This window comes from Coregonus clupeaformis, chromosome 28, assembly GCF_020615455.1.
Source record: "Coregonus clupeaformis isolate EN_2021a chromosome 28, ASM2061545v1, whole genome shotgun sequence".
Taxonomy (NCBI): domain Eukaryota; kingdom Metazoa; phylum Chordata; class Actinopteri; order Salmoniformes; family Salmonidae; genus Coregonus; species Coregonus clupeaformis.
Genome location: NC_059219.1, coordinates 18,067,817 through 18,088,186, shown reverse-complemented (window position 1 = coordinate 18,088,186; position 20,370 = coordinate 18,067,817). Strand labels below are relative to the sequence as shown.

The window sequence follows — 20,370 nt, the reverse complement described above, 5'->3', positions numbered from 1 at the left end:
AAGTACCCCTTTCAACAATTAGAAATGGACTTTATAGAGCTGACCAGGAGTGAGGGAAAGAAGTGGTGTTTGACTATAATAGACAAATAGACTAAATGGGTAGAAGCTTTCCCTACCACCTCAGCAGATGCTATAACAGTAGCAAAAGCAATATGCCATGATATAATACCAAGGTTCGGCCTTCCAGAAACTATTTTTTCTGATAATGGATCCCATTTTTCCAATCAAGTAATATATAATATTGGACAGAAGTTACAAATAAACATGAAGAAGCATTGTTCGTATAGCCCGAAATCGGCTGGACTTATCGAACGCATGAATCAGACAATTAAGGCTAGATTACGAAAAACTCACATGAGCACAGGAAGGAATTGGGTACAATGTCTGCCAATCGTACTAATGACTATCAGAATAACGCCAGATAAGAATGGATTGTCCCCCTTTGAGAAAGTGTTTGGAAGACCTTACAGGATGCCACAGTTGGCAGGGCCAGAACAGGCAGACATACAGTGAGGGAAAAAAGTATTTGATCCCCTGCTGATTTTGTACATTTGCCCACTGACAAAGACATGATCAGTCTATCATTTTAATGTTCGGTTTATTTGAACAGTGAGAGACAGAATAACAACAAAAAAATCCAGAAAAACGCATGTAAAAAATGTTATAAATTGATTTGCATTTTAATGAGGGAAATAAGTATTTGACCCCTCTGCAAAACATGACTTAGTACTTGGTGGCAAAACCCTTGTTGGCAATCACAGAGGTCAGACGTTTCTTGTAGTTGGCCACCAGGTTTGCACACATCTCAGGAGGGATTTTGTCCAAGTCATTAAAGGTTTCGAGGCTGACGTTTGGCCACTCGAACCTTCAGCTCCCTCCACAGATTTTCTATGGGATTAAGGTCTGGAGACTGGCTAGGCCACTCCAGGACCTTAATGTGCTTCTTCTTGAGCCACTCCTTTGTTGCCTTGGCCGTGTGTTTTGGGTCATTGTCATGCTGGAATACCCATCCACAACCCATTTTCAATGCCCTGGCTGAGGGAAGGAGGTTCTCACCCAAGATTTGACGGTACATGGCCCTGTCCATCGTCCCTTTGATGCGATGAAGTTGTCCTGTCCCCTTAGCAGAAAAACACCCCCAAAGCATAATGTTTCCACCTCCATGTATGGTGGGGATGGTGTTCTTGGGGTCATAGGCAGCATTCCTCCTCCTCCAAACACGGCAAGTTGAGTTGATGCCAAAGAGTTCAATTTTGGTCTCATCCGACCACAACACTTTCACCCAGTTCTCCTCTGAATCATTCAGATGTTCATTGGCAAACTTCAGACGGGCATGTATATGTGCTTTCTTGAGCAGGGGGACCTTGCGGGCGCTGCAGGATTTCAGTCCTTCACGGCGTAGTGTGTTACCAATTCTTTTCTTGGTGACTATGGTCCCAGCTGCCTTGAGATCATTGACAAGATCCTCCCATGTAGTTCTGGGCTGATTCCTCACCGTTCTCATGATCATTGCAACTCCACGAGGTGAGATCTTGCATGGAGCCCCAGGCCGAGGGAGATTGACAGTTCTTTTGTGTTTCTTCCATTTGCGAATAATCGCACCAACTGTTGTCACCTTCTCACCAAGCTGCTTGGCGATGGTCTTGTAGCCCATTCCAGCCTTGTGTAGGTCTACAATCTTGTCCCTGACATCCTTGGAGAGCTCTTTGGTCTTGGCTATGGTGGAGAGTTTGGAATCTGGTTGATTGATTGCTTCGTGGACAGGTGTCTTTATACAGGTAACAAACTGAGATTAGGAGCACTCCCTTTAAGAGTGTGCTCCTAATCTCAGCTCGTTACCTGTATAAAAGACACCTGGGAGCCAGAAATCTTTCTGATTGAGAGGGGGTCAAATACTTATTTCCCTCATTAAAATGCAAATCAATTTATAACATTTTTGACATGCGTTTTTCTGGATTTTTTTGTTGTTATTCTGTCTCACACTGTTCAAATAAACCTACCATTAAAATTATAGACTGATCATTTCTTTGTCAGTGGGCAAACGTACAAAATCAGCAGGGGATCAAATACTTTTTTCCCTCACTGTAGAAGTAGAAGACACGTTGGCACAACACATGAGAAGACTGTTCATTAACCAAACACGTATGTCAAAGATTTTGTGCCCCACAGGAGAACTAAAGGAGAAGGTAACCCACTCCATCCAACCAGGTGACTGGGTGTGGATCCAATCCTTGAAGAAGAAAGACTGGAAGCAGCCCCGTTGGGAAGGTCCATATCAGGTCCTGTTGGTGACAGCCTTCGCTGTAAGAATTGCGGAAAGATCCACCTGGGTGCATGTCACACACTGTAAAAAGGTAAACCCAGCTACACCTGACGAACAAACACAGAGTTAGGAGAAAGAACCGATCACCACTAGGGCTCGGGGGTTGGCTCCTTAACGAAGATTCCCTTACCCTGTCTGATCATCCCTGTGTGAGTTCGATAGAAGGTAAAGCAATGGGTTGGCCTCCAGCGTCTGACATGTTCTCAGGGCGAGGGTGGGGATTCACAGGTCTCCTGACGGTAGGTAGCTGTCTGATTGTGGGGGCCATATTCCTAACACACTCAAACCCTCCTGATCCGCCAGAAGTAGTAGTTAACCTAACACAAGTTGATAAAATAATACCTGAGCACAGTCTACGAAGGCATAGGAGACAGCTAGACGTAGGGAAAGGGGAAGTACTAGGGACTTTAGGGAAGGACATCACCTTTTGAGGTCTTTGTGGACCAGTTGGGGACTACTGGCTGGTAGTATCGTAAAGGATGGGAAATATATATGTATGTCACCATGTACATCCTGGGACTATGTAGTTGCTCATACTGAGTGGGGGGGGGATATGTCAATCTCCATACACAGTTTAAGGACAGGTGTAGTATTGTGAAAGTAGGGAATTACCAGAAATGGCAGTGCGACCCATATAAGGGTAGGTACTGTCTGAAAGTCTGAATTACGCTAAAACAGGTTACAGACCTGACAAGTGAGATATCCTCTTCAACTGGGGCACCCTATAGAGTAAACCTCTCTGAGGGAGGTAGTGAGACAGTGCAAACTATAGACCTGAAGGAAGTAGTACAGGTGGAGACGGGGTATAGAGATCCTAACCTGTGGTTGGAATGGATTCAGTATACGGCAAGAACTATGTCTAAAGAGGACTGTTATGCCTGTGGGACAGCCAAACCAAGGTTAACAACTACTCCGTTCCCCTTGACAGGCTTTAACTCTCCGTCAGGTTTATCCTCCATGATTAAATTGTTCAAGCCACCTGGGAATGTGGTGAAGGAGTCTTGTAGTAACTTGCACTATCTGTATTCCCCGATAACAAAGTCACCCCGACCTAGGTTGCCTCTGTTTGAAGTCTCAGGGGATTCTTATTATTGTTTTTCTAGGACTAATAAGATAGGATACAGGGTAGGGCATCTTAGCTCCTGCTCCCACACAGAGAATGTCACAACTAAAGAGACTATGACTAATCTCTCCTCTTTGTTGCAGCCAGAGGATTTTAGGAACCAAAACCAGGCCCATGCTGACATCTGATGGTTGTGTGGTGATAACAGATTGTGAACTCACCTACATACGCAAACAATCAAACGTGTCAGAGACTGGTGAGTTGTCACGTAGAAAGTGGGACCTCCTCCCGCGATCCTTTGATGAAAGGATATATATTGATGGGATAGGAGTACCTCAAGGGGTTCCAGAAGAATTCAAAGCTAGGAATCAGATTGCAGCTGGGTTTGAATCAAGTCTTTTCTGGTGGTCAACAATTAATAAAAATGTAGATTGGATCAATTATATTTACTATAACCATCAAAGATTTATAAACCACCCTCGTGATGCAATAAAGGGATTGGCTGAGCAGACTGCGGCAACTAGCTTAATGGCATGGCAGAATAGAATAGCTTTAGATATGCTTTTGGCTGAGCGGGGCGGAGTTTGTGTTCTGTTTGGATCTATGTGCTGTACTTTCATCCCCAACAATACAGCACCGGACAGGTCCGTGACCAAAGCGCTTCAGGGCCTCACCACGCTGGCGAACAAACTGGCTGAGAACTCTGGTATTGATAGCTCACTAAACGGTTGGTTTGATAACATATTTGGTAAATGGAAAACTATTGTTGTAACTATTCTGGGTGAAGTTATAGCTTCTATGGGTATACTTGTTCTTTGTGGATGTTGTCTTATTCCCTGTGTCCGAGGGTTGGTGAGCAAGGCAATGGAGAGGGCAGTTTCCCAACAGATGGTGAGATACGGCCCAATCCCGGACTCCGACCTAAGGAATGAAGGATATGACCTACCAGGCTTGGTGGAGGATGACGACGATTCAGATAGTTTGAGACTGGATGAAACTTTTCTTAGTTCTAATGTGTGAAGATTGCAGTGAAAATCTAACGAAGAGCTGTGATTGGATGTTAACCTAGAACTACAAATCTCTAGTTTAAATGTTATTGTAATGACTTTTGTGTATTAATGTCTTGTTTTAAGTATGATGTACTAATTAATCAATATTGCAGGATGTGATGAAGCAAATGTTCTTCACTATAGGCTTAGACTGTTGTTTCCAGATAGTGGGTAAACAGGTTAGGTACCATTGCTAAAGAGTAACATTACACTTTTAATCATGGGGTAACCCTGATGAACCTGTATTGAATGAGACACTTTTTAATGTTTTTATATGCAAACCAACTTATATACTTCAATGAGTGTGATTCATTTCTATAACAACATATATTTTGTATGTGCGTAATATTTAGTCAAAGGGTGGATTGATAGATTCATTATTAATGACTAATTATTACACCCTGAAACTGTGTATAATGTGTTAGAAATGTGTGAGTGTAGGACCAGTAAGCTACCATTGAGCTACTATTTAGCAATGTGAGTAAGAGTTAGACCAGACAACAATGGAGAACTGTCTAAACCAAGATAAAGGTGCCTCCCAATTTAAGGAGGATGCGATATCTGCACCTGGCCGAGCAAGGAGTGGGAAAAGATAAGAACAGTGATGGTCAGGAGAGCAGAGGAAAACATGAGCTGAGCCGAGGTGTGTGTGTGCTTACAAGATGTGTATAGTGGAAAAATACAGGCCGCCTAAGGGGGGGCAGGATTTTTCGTATGACTTATGTGTATAAAAGGATTGTACCACCATTTTGTTTTAGAATTCTCAATGAATAAAGATCTCTGACTATGCAGATCGGGACTCTGTCTGTTATTTAAATCCCAAAAGACTTACAACCTTTTGGGAGACGCACAGAGACACTGAAATAGTTTGTTAAATAATTCACGTAACACCTGTATGAAGTCAGCTGAGGCCCTCAGAGCGGTGGTGACATCAGAGCAGGAGTCGTGGATATGGTACCCCAGAGTGATCCCTAGTGTAGTTAAGACAGAGAATCTGTTGGCCGACTCTACAGCGTGGATCATAGCCAATGCCTGGGTGAACCCGTTCGTGTGGAACCTGTGTGTTTGTGAAATGTAAATAAGTCGAGAAGAGAGAGAGAGAGAGAGAGAGAGAGAGAGAGAGAGAGAGAGAGAGAGTCTGTGAGAGTCTGAGTCACACTGTGATTCATAGGGTGCTGAGAGGTTGTGGGATTCCTCTACTGCCTCATGGATGGGAAACACCCCTCCAATGATCATATCTCCTGTTGCTGTAGCTCCTGCTTTGAAAACTCAAACTTTGGCATTGCCTGTCTCCAACAAGGATAGGATGACTAACAAATGGAGAACATCACCCATGGGTTCCATCATTTCTCTCTGGAGGTAATGTCCAATTCTCAATTTCGGTGTCTCTCCTTTGCAGTTTCTTTAACACTCCTTCTCTCCTTCCCTGACTGTGTCTGTCTGTCTGTCTCTAATTCCCTCTCTGTTGCTCTCTCCCTTCCTCTCGCTGTCTATCTGTCTCTGTCTGTCTCTCTCTCTCTGTAAGCTCCTCTAGCAGACTGACACAGTGACATCTTCAGCAAAACACACCTGTTGCTTCCTCCTAATGTCCTTTAATTTCTGCATAACCCTGCCCCTCCCATTCCAGCTAACTCTCTCTGACAGACAGCTATGCTGGCTGACTCACTTGCCTCCAACTAAAAGTGACAGACAGTCACACAAATATGTCACAGCTGATATTTATCTGAAGTGCAATATAAACATTTATTGTTGAAGGGGAAAGACACCGGTGTGGTGACACCTCTTTTCCAGAAACGTTCTCACAAGACCCAAGGTTTTTTTTAACACTTGGATAACACTTCAGTGTTTATTGAGACACAATGTTTAAGCGTGATATTTCAGAGAGAAATTGATTGATTGACTGTCTCCTGTTAGCCACTCCTTAATCATCAACACATTGATTTCACAAGACATGCCACCATTTGTCTTTGCCCCCTTTATTAGTTAATCCACAGTAGAACACATTCATCAAATACAAATTACAGAAATAGTTATTCTAGAGGGTGCTACAATGTTGTACTTATGGTAAGTAATAACCCTCATACGGGCTATGTAATTATAACTGTTCAAAGGTCAAATAGAGGTGCTTATATTTGTCCTGTTTCACACATGTACAAGTGTGTAACATATTCATTGTGTGGTGAAATGGAAATGTGTTTTTTGCATATCCCACTCCCCCTGAGACACTCTGGGAGAGTTGAGTCACGGCATGGGATCAGCCATTATTGACGGCAACCCAGGCACTCAAGAAGCACAATACTGTCACCTACAGTATAATTATCATGGTCACAGCTTGGATGGAAATACACTGCTCAAAAAAATAAAGGGAACACTAAAATAACACATCCTAGATCTGAATGAATGAAATAATCTTATAAAAAACTTTTTTCTTTACATAGTTGAATGTGCTGACAACAAAATCACAACAGCAAAAAAATATCAATGGAAATCAAATTTATCAACCCATGGAAGTCTGGATTTGGAGTCACACTCAAAATTTAATTGGAAAACCACACTACAGGCTGATCCAACTTTGATGTAATGTCCTTAAAACAAGTTAAAATGAGGCTCAGTAGTGTGTGTGGCCTCCACGTGCCTGTATGACCTCCCTACAACGCCTGGGCATGCTCCTGATGAGGTGGCGGATGGTCTCCTGAGGGATCTCCTCCCAGACCTGGACTAAAGCATCCGCCAACTCCTGGACAGTCTGTGGTGCAATGTGGTGTTGGTGGATGGAGCGAGACATGATGTCCCAGATGTGCTCAATTGGATTCAGGTCTGGGGAACGGGCAGGCCAGTCCATAGCATCAATGCCTTCCTCTTGCAGGAACTGCTGACACACTCCAGCCACATGAGGTCTAGCATTGTCTTACATTAGGAGGCCCCCAGGGCCAAACACACCAGCATATGGTCTTACAAGGGGTCTGAGGATCTCATCTCGGTACCTAATGGCAGTCAGGCTACCTCTGGCGAGCACATGGAGGGCTTTGCGGCCCCCCCAAAGAAATGCCACCCCACACCATGACTGACCCACCGCCAAACCGGTCATGCTGGAGGATGTTGCAGGCAGCAGAACGTTCTCCACGGCGTCACATGTGTTCAGTGTGAACCTGCTTTCATCTGTGAAGAGCACAGGGCGCCAGTGGCAAATTTGCCAATCTTGGTGTTCTCTGGCAAATGCCAAACGTCCTGTACGGTGTTGGGCTGTAAGCACAACCCCCACCTGTGGACGTCGGGCCCTCATACCACCCTCATGGAGTCTGTTTCTGACCATTTGAGCAGACACATGCACATTTGTGGCCTGCTGGAGGTCATTTTGCAGGGCTCTGGCAGTGCTCCTCCTGCTCCTCCTTGCACAAAGGCGGAGGTAGCGGTCCTGCCGCTGGGTTGTTGCCCTCCTATGGCCTCCTACACGTCTCCTGATGTACTGGCCTGTCTCCTGGTAGCGCCTCCATGCTCTGGACACTACGCTGACAGACACAGCAAACCTTCTTGCCACAGCTCGCATTGATGTGCCATCCTGGATGAGCTGCACTACCTGAGCCACTTGTGTGGGTTGTAGACTCCGTCTCATGCTACCACTAGAGTGAAAGCACCGCCAGCATTCAAAAGTGACCAAAACATCAGCCAGGAAGCATAGGAACTGAGAAGTGGTCTGTGGTCACCACCTGCAGAACCACTCCTTTATTGGGGGTGTCTTGCTAATTGCCTATAATTTCCACCTGTTGTCTATTCCATTTGCACAACAGCATGTGAAATGTTTTGTCAATCAGTGTTGCTTCCTAAGTGGACAGTTTGATTTCAAAGAAGTGTGATTGACTTGGAGTTACATTGTGTTGTTTAAGTGTTCCCTTTATTTTTTTGAGCAGTGTATATCCTGCATCTACTGTAGTAGTGAGAGCTCATAAAAATAAGCAGCTAACAGCTTCGTCCCCTCAATATAGTTGTACTGTTTTCATTGAAGGATGTACAGTACATTGTCTCAAGATGATATTGATGTGTGTATTCCAGTGACATATTATTATTTACTTTGGAAAGCAGCTGCACATCTCTTTCTCTGGGGTCTCTATTCAATGGGGAAATGGACTATGGTTGACCTGGAGATTCCTAATCTTATTTATTCTGTTGAAATATCTTTCTGCTCATTTGAGAGAGAGATGGTCAAAAATGGTAATTATTATTATCTGCTCCTCTCCACTGCTTAGCCCTGGCTGCAATATTAACGTTAGAATAACATTCAGGACACCAGTTGCATCGAACTGGCTGCAGTAATGTAGATGCATAGTGTAGAACAGCACTGCATGTAACTTGCTGTGTAAGTTAGCATAGCATTCAGCCAGGGTTATGCTTATCTGTGACAACGTTACTGTAGGATTGTGACAACGTTAGGGTAACGTTAAGGAGTGGTCTGCTTATGTGAGTGCTCATTATTGAAGCGCCACCAGCCAGCCACAGTACAGGGCCAGACGGGTTAGGTTCAGTGACTAGCGTCTGTGTGATGCAGCGTCTGTCTGTAACAATCTCCAGGTGAATAAAAACCCAGGCTCTCAGACTTATTTGTTTTGCCTGCAGTCTTTTTGTTTTATCAGTGGTGGTTAACCTTGCATGGACTTACGTAATGCTGTTGGACATTGATAGAAAATGCTCAGTATATGAGATATACATATTACATAAATTATATAAAATACCTACTAATTGGAAGGTGTGAATGTGTTACGGTTACAGGTATCCTGTTTGTGTTTTACAGTTTTTCCTCTCCTTCTGCCCTAATCACAGGTGTCTTTTGTGTTCCTGATTGGAGGTCGTTGGTGTGTCCCACCTGTCAGTCATCAGTTCATCTGCTGATTGCTGAGGTGGACCAATCAGTGGCCACTTCTCCTGATTGCACCACCTGTTTCTGGTTTTCATTACCCAATCACATCACATATCCCCTTGTTTTAAAAGCCAGTCAGTTGTGTTTTCTGACAGAGACTCTTTTTGTTTGTGAGTATGGATACTGTGGTGTCTTGGTTTTTTGTGTACTCACTAATTTGCTGTTTACGCCATATGGTAACTATGTTGTTCGTGGTCCTCTGTAGCTCAGCTGGTAGAGCACGGTGCTTGTAACGCCAAGGTAGTGGGTTCGATCCCCGGGACCACCCATACACAAAAATGTATGCACGCATGACTGTAAGTCGCTTTGGATAAAAGCGTCTGCTAAATGGCATATTATTATTTGTTCCTGAGAAAAGGGGATTTTTTTAGCAAGTCGCCCTTGGGCATACACTACCAGTAGGAAAACTTTGTCTAAAAACACTAGTTAGACCTGAGCGGACCACCCACTGTATTTTTGTGTAGTTAGTAGTAAGCTTAGCGGTTCTTGAGGCAGGCAAGATCAGTTTAGGGTTTTTTGACATTATTGTTTCATTCCTTGGGTCCGGCTCAGCCCCTTTACCCCAAACCTTTAACGTGTGTTTATAATAAAAAAAATTGTGTTTGACGGTAGCTTTTTGGTTGTCGGCGTATTTTTGTTCTCACTGTTCGTAGGCTATATTCTAATTAGCTTAGAGTTATGTTACGGGCCTCTTTTACATCCACCCTAGACTTTTAAAGCCACGGGGTTCGTAACAATGATTAAATGCAGTGTGTGTTTTCTGACTGAGATATGCAGTGGTGTTCTACTTATGGTTGAGTCTTTGCACACTTACAGTGGCTTGCGAAAGTATTCACCCCCTTTGGCATTTTTCCTATTTTGTTGCCTTACAACCTGGAATTAAAATTGATTTTTTGGGGGGGTTTGTATCATTTGATTTACACAACATGCCTACCACTTTGAAGTTGCAAAATATTTTTTTTTGTGAAACAAACAAGAAATAACACAAAAAAACAGAACTTGAGCGTGCATAACTATTCAACCCCCCCCAAAGTCAATGCTTTGTAGAGCCACCTTTTGCAGCAATTACAGCTGCAAGTCTCTTGGGGTATGTCTCCATAAGCTTGGCACATCTAGACACTGGGACTTTAGCCCATTCTTCAAGGCAAAACTGCTCCAGCTCCTTCAAGTTGGATGGGTTCCGCTGGTGTACAGCTATCTTTAAGTCATACCACAGATTCTCAATTGGATTGAGGTCTGGGCTTTGACTAGGCCATTCCAAGACATTTAAATGTTTCCCCTTAAACCACTCGAGTGTTGCTTTAGCAGTATGCTTAGGGTCATTGTCCTGCTGGAAGGTGAACCTCCGTCCCAGTCTCAAATCTCTGGAAGACGGAAACGGGTTTCCCTCAAGGATTTCCCTGTATTTAGCGCCATCCATGATTCCTTCAATTCTGACCAGTTTCCCAGTCCCTGCCGATGAAAAACATCCCCACAGCATGATGCTGCCACCACCATGCTTCACTGTGGGGATGGTGTTATAGGGGTGATGAGAGGTGTTGGGTTTGCGCTAGACATAGTGTTTTCCTCGATGGCCAAAAAGCTCAATTTTAGTCTCATCTGACCAGAGTACCTTCTTCCATATGTTTGGGGAGTCTCCCACATGCCTTTTGGCGAACACCAAATGTGTTCTTTTTTTTTTCTTTAAGCAATGGCTTTTTTCTGGCCACTCTTCCGTAAATCCCAGCTCTGTGGAGTGTATGGCTTAAAGTGGTCCTATGGACAGATACTCCAATCTCCGCTGTTGAGCTTTGCAGCTCTTTCAGGGTTATCTTTGGCCTCTTTGTTGCCTCTCCCTTTAATGCCCTCGTTGCCTGGTCCGTGGGTTTTGGTGGCTGCCCTGTCTTGGCAGGTTTGTTGTGGTGCCATATTTAGTAATGGATTTAATGGTGCTCCGTGGAATGTTCAAAGTTTCTGATCTTTTTTTTAAACCCTGATCTGTACTTCTCCACAACTTTGTCCCTGACCTGTTTGGAGAGCTCCTTGGTCTTCATGGTGCCGCTTGCTTGGTGGTGCCCCTTGCTCAGTTGTGTTGCAGACTCTGGGGCCTCTCAGAACAGGTGTGTGTATATATACTGAGATCATGTGACACTTAGATTGCACACGTGGACGTTATTTAACTAATTATGTGACTTCTGAAGGTAATTGGTTGCACCAGATGTTATTTAGGGGCTTCATAGCAAAGGGGGTGAATACATATTAACTTTTCTTTTGTAGATTTCTTTTTTACTAGTTCTTTTTTTTCACCAATTTGGACTATTTTGTGTATGTCCATTACATGAAATCCAAATAAACATCCATTTAAATTACAGGATGTAATGCAACAAAATTGGAAAAACGCCAAGGGGGATGAATACTTTTGCAAGGCACTGTATTTCTGATCAATTTGATGTTATTTTAATGGACAAAAAATTTGCTTTTCTTTCGAAAACAAGGACATTTCTAAGTGACCCCAAACTTTTGAACAGTAGTGTGTGTGTATATATATATTACAGGCTCAAAATGGCCAGAAACAAATAACTTTCTTCTGAAACTCTTCAGTCTATTCTTGTTCTGAGAAATGAAGGCTATTCCATGCGAGAAGTTGCCAAGAAACTGAAGATCTCGTACAACGCTGTGTACTACTCCCTTCACATAACAGCGCTAACTGTCTCTAACCAGAATAGAAAGAGGAGTGGGAGGCCCTGGTGCACAACTTTACCAAGAGAGTTTTCATCTATATTTTTCATAGCTATCTATTTACCACCACAAACCAATGCTGGCATTAAGATTGCACTGAATGAGCTGTATAAGGCCATAAATCAACAGGAAAACGCTCATCCAGATGAAGCGCTCCTAGTGGCCGGGGACTTTAATGCAGGGAAACTTAAATCCGTTCTACCTCATTTCTACCAGCATGTTAAATGTGCAACCAGAGGAAAAAAAACTCTAGACCACCTTTACTCCACACACAGAGACGCATACAAAGCTCTCCCTCGCCCTCCACTTGGCAAATCGGACCATAACTCTATCCTCCTGATTCCTGCTTATAAGCAAAAACTAAAGCAGGAAGCACCAGTGACTCGGTTAATAGAAAAGTGGTCAGATGACACGGATGCTAAGCTACAGGACTGTTTTGCTAGCACAGACTGGAACATGTTCCGGGATTCTTCAGATAGCATTGAGGAGTACACCACATCAGTCACTGGCTTCATCAATAAGTGCATCGATGATGTCGTCCCCACAGTGACCGTACGTACATACCCCAACCAGAAGCCATGGATTACAGGAAACATCCGCACTGAGCTAAAGGGTAGAGCTGCCGCTTTCAAGGAGCGGGACTCTAACCCGGACGCTTATAAGAAATCCCGCTATGCCCTCCGACGAACCATCAAACAGGTAAAGAGTCAATACAGGACTAAGATTGAATCGTACTACACTGGCTCTGACGCTCGTCGGATGTGGCAGGGCTTGAAAACTATTACAGACTACAAAGGGAAGCACAGCCGCGAGCTGCCCAGTGACACAAGACTTCCAGACGAGCTAAACCACTTCTATGCTCGCTTCGAGGCAAGCAACACTGAAGCATGCATGAGAGCACCAGCTGTTCCGGATGACTATGTGATCACGCTCTCCGTAGCCGATGTGAGTAAGATTTTTAAGCAGGTCAACATTCACAAGGCCGCAGGGCCAGACGGATTACCTGGACGTGTACTCCGAGCATGTGGTGACCAACTGGCAAGTGTCTTCAATGACATTTTCAACATGTCCCTGACTGAGTCTGTAATACCAACATGTTTCAAGCAGACCACCATAGTCCCCGTGCCCAAAGACTCTAAGATTGTAACGATCCCGGCAGTCTGAGTCGGGTCCTGTCTGGTGACTAGTGTTTCTGTTCGTGATCTCCAGTTTCCCGAGGGTTCGGGAACGCTCCGGGGAGCGCTCTTGATTTCCGCACCTGCATCCCATCAGCAATCTGCACACCTGGTCCTGATCATCACCCTTCTTAGGCTCTGGCCTAACATCCAGTTCCTGCCGGATCGTTAGCCATGAACAGTATGTTTGTCAGCGTATCAGCCTCTGAGCTACTAGTGTTAGTTTTGTTGTTTTGCACCTTGTTGGCTTGCCGTGTACTTACCTCCGTTTGTTTCTATCTACAGTCTCTCACCCGGAACCTTCTCCCAACCTCTGCCTGATGGTCGGCGGCTGCCGAGCCATTACCGGACCAACCACTGCACCCTCAACAACCCATCCACGCCACCCGCTCTGTTCCCTGGATTATTCAACCTCACTCGGGAATCTATTAAATAAACACTCATCTTTGTCTCAACGTACCTTGTCCTGGTCTGCTTCTGGGTTCTGGCTTAGTAAACCGTGACAGAACGATCCGGCCAGTAATGAACCCAGCGGACCTGGACTCTGTTCGCCATGCCATTACCCAGCAGGAGAAGATGTTGGGCCATCATAGCACGGTACTACAGGAGATCGCGTTGTCAGTTCGGAACCTTTCTACCGGTCTGACGGAGGTCCAGAACCAACGCAAGTGTCCGGTGGAGGATCCACTACCGGTTTCACCCATCTCGCCTGCCGCTTCTGAAGTTGTGTCCCTCCGTGAGCCCAAGGTTCCGACGCCGGATAAATATGAGGGGGAGCTGGGAAGATGCCGTTCCTTCCTTATGCAGTGTGGATTAGTGTTCGATCTACAGCCCTACTCTTATGCCACAGACAAGGCTAGGATAGCCTTTGTGATTGAGTTGCTGCGTGGGCGAGCGCTGGAGTGGGCTTCAGCCGTTTGGGAACGACAGGATCCCTGCATGGCTTCATACCAGGGGTTCACGGCCGAGATGAGGAAGCTCTTCGACCATTCCGTCCGAGGGAGGGACGCAGCTAGGCGCCTGTTTTCTCTTCACCAAGGAACTCGCAGCGTGGCCGACTTCGTGATCGAGTTCAAGACGTTGGCTGTGGAGAGTGGGTGGAACGAGGAGTCTCTGCAAGCGGTCTTTTACCAGGGTCTGTCGGAGCAGCTCAAGGATGAGTTGATCTCCTATCCGGAGCCTAGTGACCTGGACAGCTTGGTAGCCTTGTCTATTCGGGTGGATAATCGAGTCCGAGAGCGAAGGAGGGAGAAGCAATGGGGTCCGTCCAATCGATCAGCTTCTCAGTTCCCAGTCGGGTCGGGTGGTGGACCAGAACACGTCGATCATTCTCCACCACAAAGGATTAGTGGAGAGGACCTCTCTCCCGATTCTGAACCCATGCAAGTGGGGCGGCACGGGTTAACCAAGGAGGAGCGTCAACATAGACGTAAGACCAACTGCTGCCTCTACTGTGGTCGCTCGGGACATTACATCTCCACTTGTTCCCGGCGGTCGTCAAACTGCCCGGCTCGCTAAAGTTGGGAGGACTTTTAGCGAGCCAGTTTCAACCTCTCAGTACCTCTGTCAGACCCCGTTTCCCGGCTACCCTTGTGAACAGGAATCAAAGCTTAGCGATTAACGCTTTTATCGATTCAGGTGCCGGTGGAAGCTTTCTTGATGCCGAGTTGGTGGAACAGCTGGGGCTTTCCAAGGAGCAATTGCCGGAAGCCATTGAAGCGACCACTCTGAACGGCAGTAGTCTGGCACGTATCACGATGAGGACTGAACCGGTTAAGATGCGGTTGTCGGGGAATCATTCTGAGATGATTTCATTCTTCATTCTGCCGTCTTCCCATGTTCCTCTGGTCCTTGGATACCCCTGGCTGAAGGAACACAATCCCACGTTCGATTGGGTGACGGGCAAGGTAACGAGTTGGAGCCTTGATTGTCATGCTAACTGTCTCAAGACTGCCTGCCCCCACTCGGTTCCCAGTCAGGTGATTGAGGCTAAACCCCCAGATTTGTCCCTGGTTCCCGAGACATATCACGATTTGGGGAAGTTTTCAGTAAGCAGAAGGCTCTGTCACTCCCTCCCCACCGACCATATGATTGTGCCATCAACCTGTTCCCGGGAGCTGTCTACCCCAAGGGAAGGTTATACAGTATCTCCCGACCTGAACGTGAGGCGTTGGAGACCTACATCAAGGAGTCCCTAGCGGCTGGTCTCGTTCGTCCCTCGTCATCACCCCTGGGGGCAGGATTCTTCTTTGTGGGTAAGAAGGATGGCTCTCTTCGACCGTGTATTGATTATCGGGGTTGAATGCCATCACGGTCAAGAACAAGTATCCCCTGCCCTTGATGAGTTCTGCCTTCGACTCCTTACAGGGTGCTACGGTATTCACCAAGCTAGACCTACGCAATGCGTATCACATGGTCCGGATCAGAGAGGGGGACGAGTGGTTGACGGGTTTCAATACACCGATGGGTCACTTCGAGTATCAGGTGATGCCGTTTGGACTGACCAATGCTCCAGCGGTATTCCAGAGTATGGTGAACGACGTCCTGAGAGATATGATCGGTCTCTTTGTGTTTGTTTACCTGGATGACATTCTGATCTTCTCGAAGGAACCTTCCGACCACGTCCAGCATGTCCGGCAGGTTCTGCAGCGATTGTTGGAGAATCGCCTGTTCGTGAAGGCCGAGAAGTGCGAGTTTCACGCCCACCACGACATCCTTTCTCGGGTACATCATCTCCAGGGAGAGATTAGGATGGACCAGGAGAAGGTTAGAGCGGTTCTGGAATGGGCCCAGCCCGGTACGAGATTGCAGCTCCAGAGATTTTTGGGGTTTGCGAATTTCTACCGTAGATTCATCCGGGATTACAGCCGTGTGGCCGCTCCGTTAACTGCCTTGACTTCCAGTATCAGGACCTTCAAGTGGAATCCGGAGGCGGATCGAGCGTTTCTGGATTTGAAGAGGCGATTCACCAACGCACCGATTCTCTCTCAACCGGACACGGCCCGTCAGTTCGTCGTTGAAGTGGACGCGTCTGATGTGGGAGTTGGCGCCATCCTGTCGCAGCGATGCTCCACGGACAGTAAACTCCATCCCTGCGCCTACTACTCTCGTCGCCTTTCGCCTGCGGAGAGGAATTACGATGTGGGTAACCGGGAGCTTCTCGCGGTGAAACTTGCCTTGGAGGAGTGGCGCCACTGGTTGGAGGGGCGGAGCAACCGTTTACTGTCTGGACTGACCACAAGAATCTTGCTTACGTGCAATCGGCTAAACGTCTCAACTCCCGTCAGGCCAGGTGGGCGTTGTTTTTCGGACGATTCAAGTTTTCCCTGACGTTCCGACCTGGATCTAAGAACGGCAAGGCGGACGCCTTGTCCCGGATGTTCTCCAAGACGGAGGAGAGTGGGTCCAAGACCGAGACTATTCTCCCCGGAACTGCGTCGTGGGAGCAGTTATGTGGAAGATTGAGGAGGAGGTGCTGGCGGCCCTTCGGACTCAGCCCGGTCCCGGTAACGGTCCACCCGGTCGGTTGTTTGTGCCTGAGTCGGTTCGTCCTGCTGTCCTCAAATGGTCCCACGCCAGCAAGATGGCTTGTCACCCTGGCGTGGCTCGGACAATGGCGTTTCTTCGCAGACGTTTTTGGTGGCCTGCCATGGCCGAGGATACTCGGGGTTTTGTTGCTGCCTGTCCAGTGTGTGCGCAGAATAAGAGTACCAATCGGCCCAGCTCTGGACTACTTCACCCCCCTTCCTATTCCCCGGCGACCATGGTCGCATCTGGCCCTGGACTTCGTCACTGGGTTGCCCGCTTCTGAGGGGAACACGGTCGTTCTGACTATCGTGGACAGATTCAGCAAGTTCGCCCACTTTGTGCCAATTGCCAAGCTTCCCTCTGCCTCGGAGACGTCCGAGATCCTGGTTAGGGAGGTTTTCAGGGTCCACGGTTTGCCCAGTGAGATCGTTTCCGACCGTGGCCCTCAGTTTACCTCTGCTGTCTGGAAGTCCTTCTGTTTGATTGAGCTACAGTCAGTCTCACATCTGGTTTTCACCCCCAATCCAATGGTCAGGCGGAGAGAGCCAACCAGAAGATGGAATCCACGCTACGCTGTCTGGTCTCTTCCAACCCCACCTCCTGGGTCTCTCAGTTGCCTTGGGTTGAGTATGCCCACAATACTCTCCCTACATCTGCCACTGGGATGTCTCCCTTCCAGTGCCTGTATGGCTACCAACCTCCCCTGTTCCCTTCTCAGGAGAAGGAGCTCTCAGTGCCTTCTGTTCAGGCCCATATTCGTCGTTGCCACCGGACCTGGCATCGGGCCAGAAAGGTACTCCTTAGAGGTTCGGACCGGTATCAGCTCCAGGCGAATCGTCGCCGGATCCCCGCTCCCACCTATACCATCGGAGATAGGGTTTGGTTGGCCACACGGGATCTTCCGTTACGGACTGAGTCTAGGAAGTTGTTACCGAAGTTCATTGGTCCGTTTGTGGTGGAGAAGGTGATCAATCCAGTGGCAGTTCGACTCAAACTACCGAGGACGCTCAGAGTCCATCCCACCTTTCATGTCTCCTGCCTCAAGCCTGTCTTCCTCAGTCCTCTGTTGCCTCCTCCGCCTCCTCCTCCTCCTCCTCGGATGATCGGAGGTGGTCCTGCCTACACGGTGCGTCGCATCATGGATTCCAGACGGCGGGGCCGGGGTTTCCAGTATCTCGTGGACTGGGAGGGGTATGGCCCTGAAGAGAGGAGTTGGATTCCGCGGCGACAGGTCCTAGATGCGGACCTCATCAGTGACTTCTACCGCCTCCATCCTGGCGCTCCGGGAGTCCGCCCGGTGGCGTTCGTCGGAGGGGGGGTACTGTAACGATCCCGGCAGTCTGAGTCGGGTCCTGTCTGGTGACTAGTGTTTCTGTTCGTGATCTCCAGTTTCCCGAGGGTTCGGGAACGCTCCGGGGAGCGCTCTTGATTTCCGCACCTGCATCCCATCAGCAATCTGCACACCTGGTCCTGATCATCACCCTTCTTAGGCTCTGGCCTAACATCCAGTTCCTGCCGGATCGTTAGCCATGAACAGTATGTTTGTCAGCGTATCAGCCTCTGAGCTACTAGTGTTAGTTTTGTTGTTTTGCACCTTGTTGGCTTGCCGTGTACTTACCTCCGTTTGTTTCTATCTACAGTCTCTCACCCGGAACCTTCTCCCAACCTCTGCCTGATGGTCGGCGGCTGCCGAGCCATTACCGGACCAACCACTGCACCCTCAACAACCCATCCACGCCACCCGCTCTGTTCCCTGGATTATTCAACCTCACTCGGGAATCTATTAAATAAACACTCATCTTTGTCTCAACGTACCTTGTCCTGGTCTGCTTCTGGGTTCTGGCTTAGTAAACCGTGACAAAGATAACCTGCCTAAATGACTACCGCCCTGTAGCACTGACGTCTGTAGCCATGAAGGGCTTTGAAAGGCTGGTCATGGCTCACATCAACAGCATTATCCCAGAAACCCTAGACCCACTCCAATTTGCATACCGCCCCAACAGATCCACAGATGATGCAATCTCTATTGCACACCACACTGCCCTTTCCCACCTGGACAAGAGGAACACCTACGTGAGAATGTTATTCATTGACTACAGCTCAGCATTCAACACCATAGTGCCCTCAAAGCTCATCACTAAGCTAAGGATCCTGGGACTAAACACCTCCCTCTGCAACTGGATCCTGGACTTCCTGACAGGCCACCCCCAAGTGGTAAGGGTAGGTAACAACACATCTTCCACACTGATCCTCAACACGGGGGCCCCTCAGGGGTGCGTGCTCAGTCCCCTCCTGTACTCCCTGTTCATCCATGACTGCATGGCCAGGCAAGACTCCAACACCATCATTATGTTTGCTGACGACACAACAGTGGTAGGCCTGATCACCGACAACGATGAGACAGCCTATAGGGAGGAGGTCAGAGACCTGGCCGTGTGGTGCCAGGACAACAACCTCTCCCTCAACGTGACCAAGACAAAGGAGATGATTGTGGACTACAGGAAAAAAAAGAGGACTGAGCACGCCCCCATTCTCATCGACGGGGCTGTAGTGGAACAGGTTGAGAGCTTCAAGTTCCTTTGTGTCCACATCACCAACGAACTATTATTGTCCAAACACACCAAGACAGTCGTGAAGAGGGCACGACAAAGCCTATTCCCCCTCAGGAGACTGAAAAGATTTGGCATGGGTCCTCAGATCCTCAAAAAATTCTACAGCTGCACCATCGAGAGCATCCTGACTGGTTGATTCACCGCCTGGTATGGCAACTGCTTGGCCTCCGACCGCAAGGCACTACAGAGGGTAGTGCGTACGGCCCAGTACATCACTGGGGCCAAGATTCCTGCCATCCAGGACCTCTATACCAGGCGGTGTCAGAGGAAAACCCTCAAAATTGTCAAAGACTCCAGCCACCCTAGTCATAGACTGTTCTCTCTGCTACCGCACGGCAAGCGGTACCGGAGTGCCAAGTCTAGGTCCAAAAGACTTCTCAACAGCTTCTACCCCCAAGCCATAAGACTCTGAACAGCTAATCATGGCTACCCGGACTATTTGCACTGCCCCCCCACCCCATCTTTTTACGCTGCTGCTACTCTGTTAATTATTTATGCATAGTCACTTTAACTCTGCCCACATGTACATATTACTTCAACTACCTCAACTAGCCGGTTCCCCCGCACATTGACTCTGCACCGGTACCCCCCTGTATATATAGCCTCCCTACTGTTATTTTATTTTACTTCTGCTCTTTTTTTCTCAACACTTTTTTTGTTGTTGTTTTATTTTTACTTTTTTGTTAAAAATAAATGCACTGTTGGTTAAGGGCTGTAAGTAAGCATTTCACTGTAATGTCTGCACCTGTTGTATTCGGCACATGTGGCCAATAAAATTTGATTTGATTTGATTTGATTTGACAACTGAGCAAGAGGACAAATACATTAGAGTGTGTAGCTTGAGAAACAGAGTTGCAATGAAAAAGCCATATCTCAGACTGCCCATCTTAATCTTTTATTTTTATTGGCCAGGCTGAGATATGGCTTTTTCTTTGCAACTCTGCTTAGAAGGTCAGCATCCCGGAGTCGGCTCTTCACTGTTGACGTTGA

General features: G+C 47.2%; 1 protein-coding gene across 1 annotated transcript in view; it reads right to left on the bottom strand.

Annotated features, from left to right (window-relative positions):
* LOC121585333 (G-protein coupled receptor family C group 6 member A-like) overlaps positions 1 to 20,370 on the bottom strand; it is a 39,991-nt gene that overhangs the window by 17,840 nt on the left and 1,781 nt on the right. Inside the window, exons 2-3 of the mRNA XM_045208342.1 lie at positions 5,591 to 5,691; positions 5,327 to 5,497 (exon numbers count right to left, since the gene is read on the bottom strand). Of these exons, the coding sequence (XP_045064277.1) occupies positions 5,327 to 5,497; positions 5,591 to 5,691 (272 nt within the window). The remainder of the gene's footprint in view (positions 1 to 5,326; positions 5,498 to 5,590; positions 5,692 to 20,370) is intronic.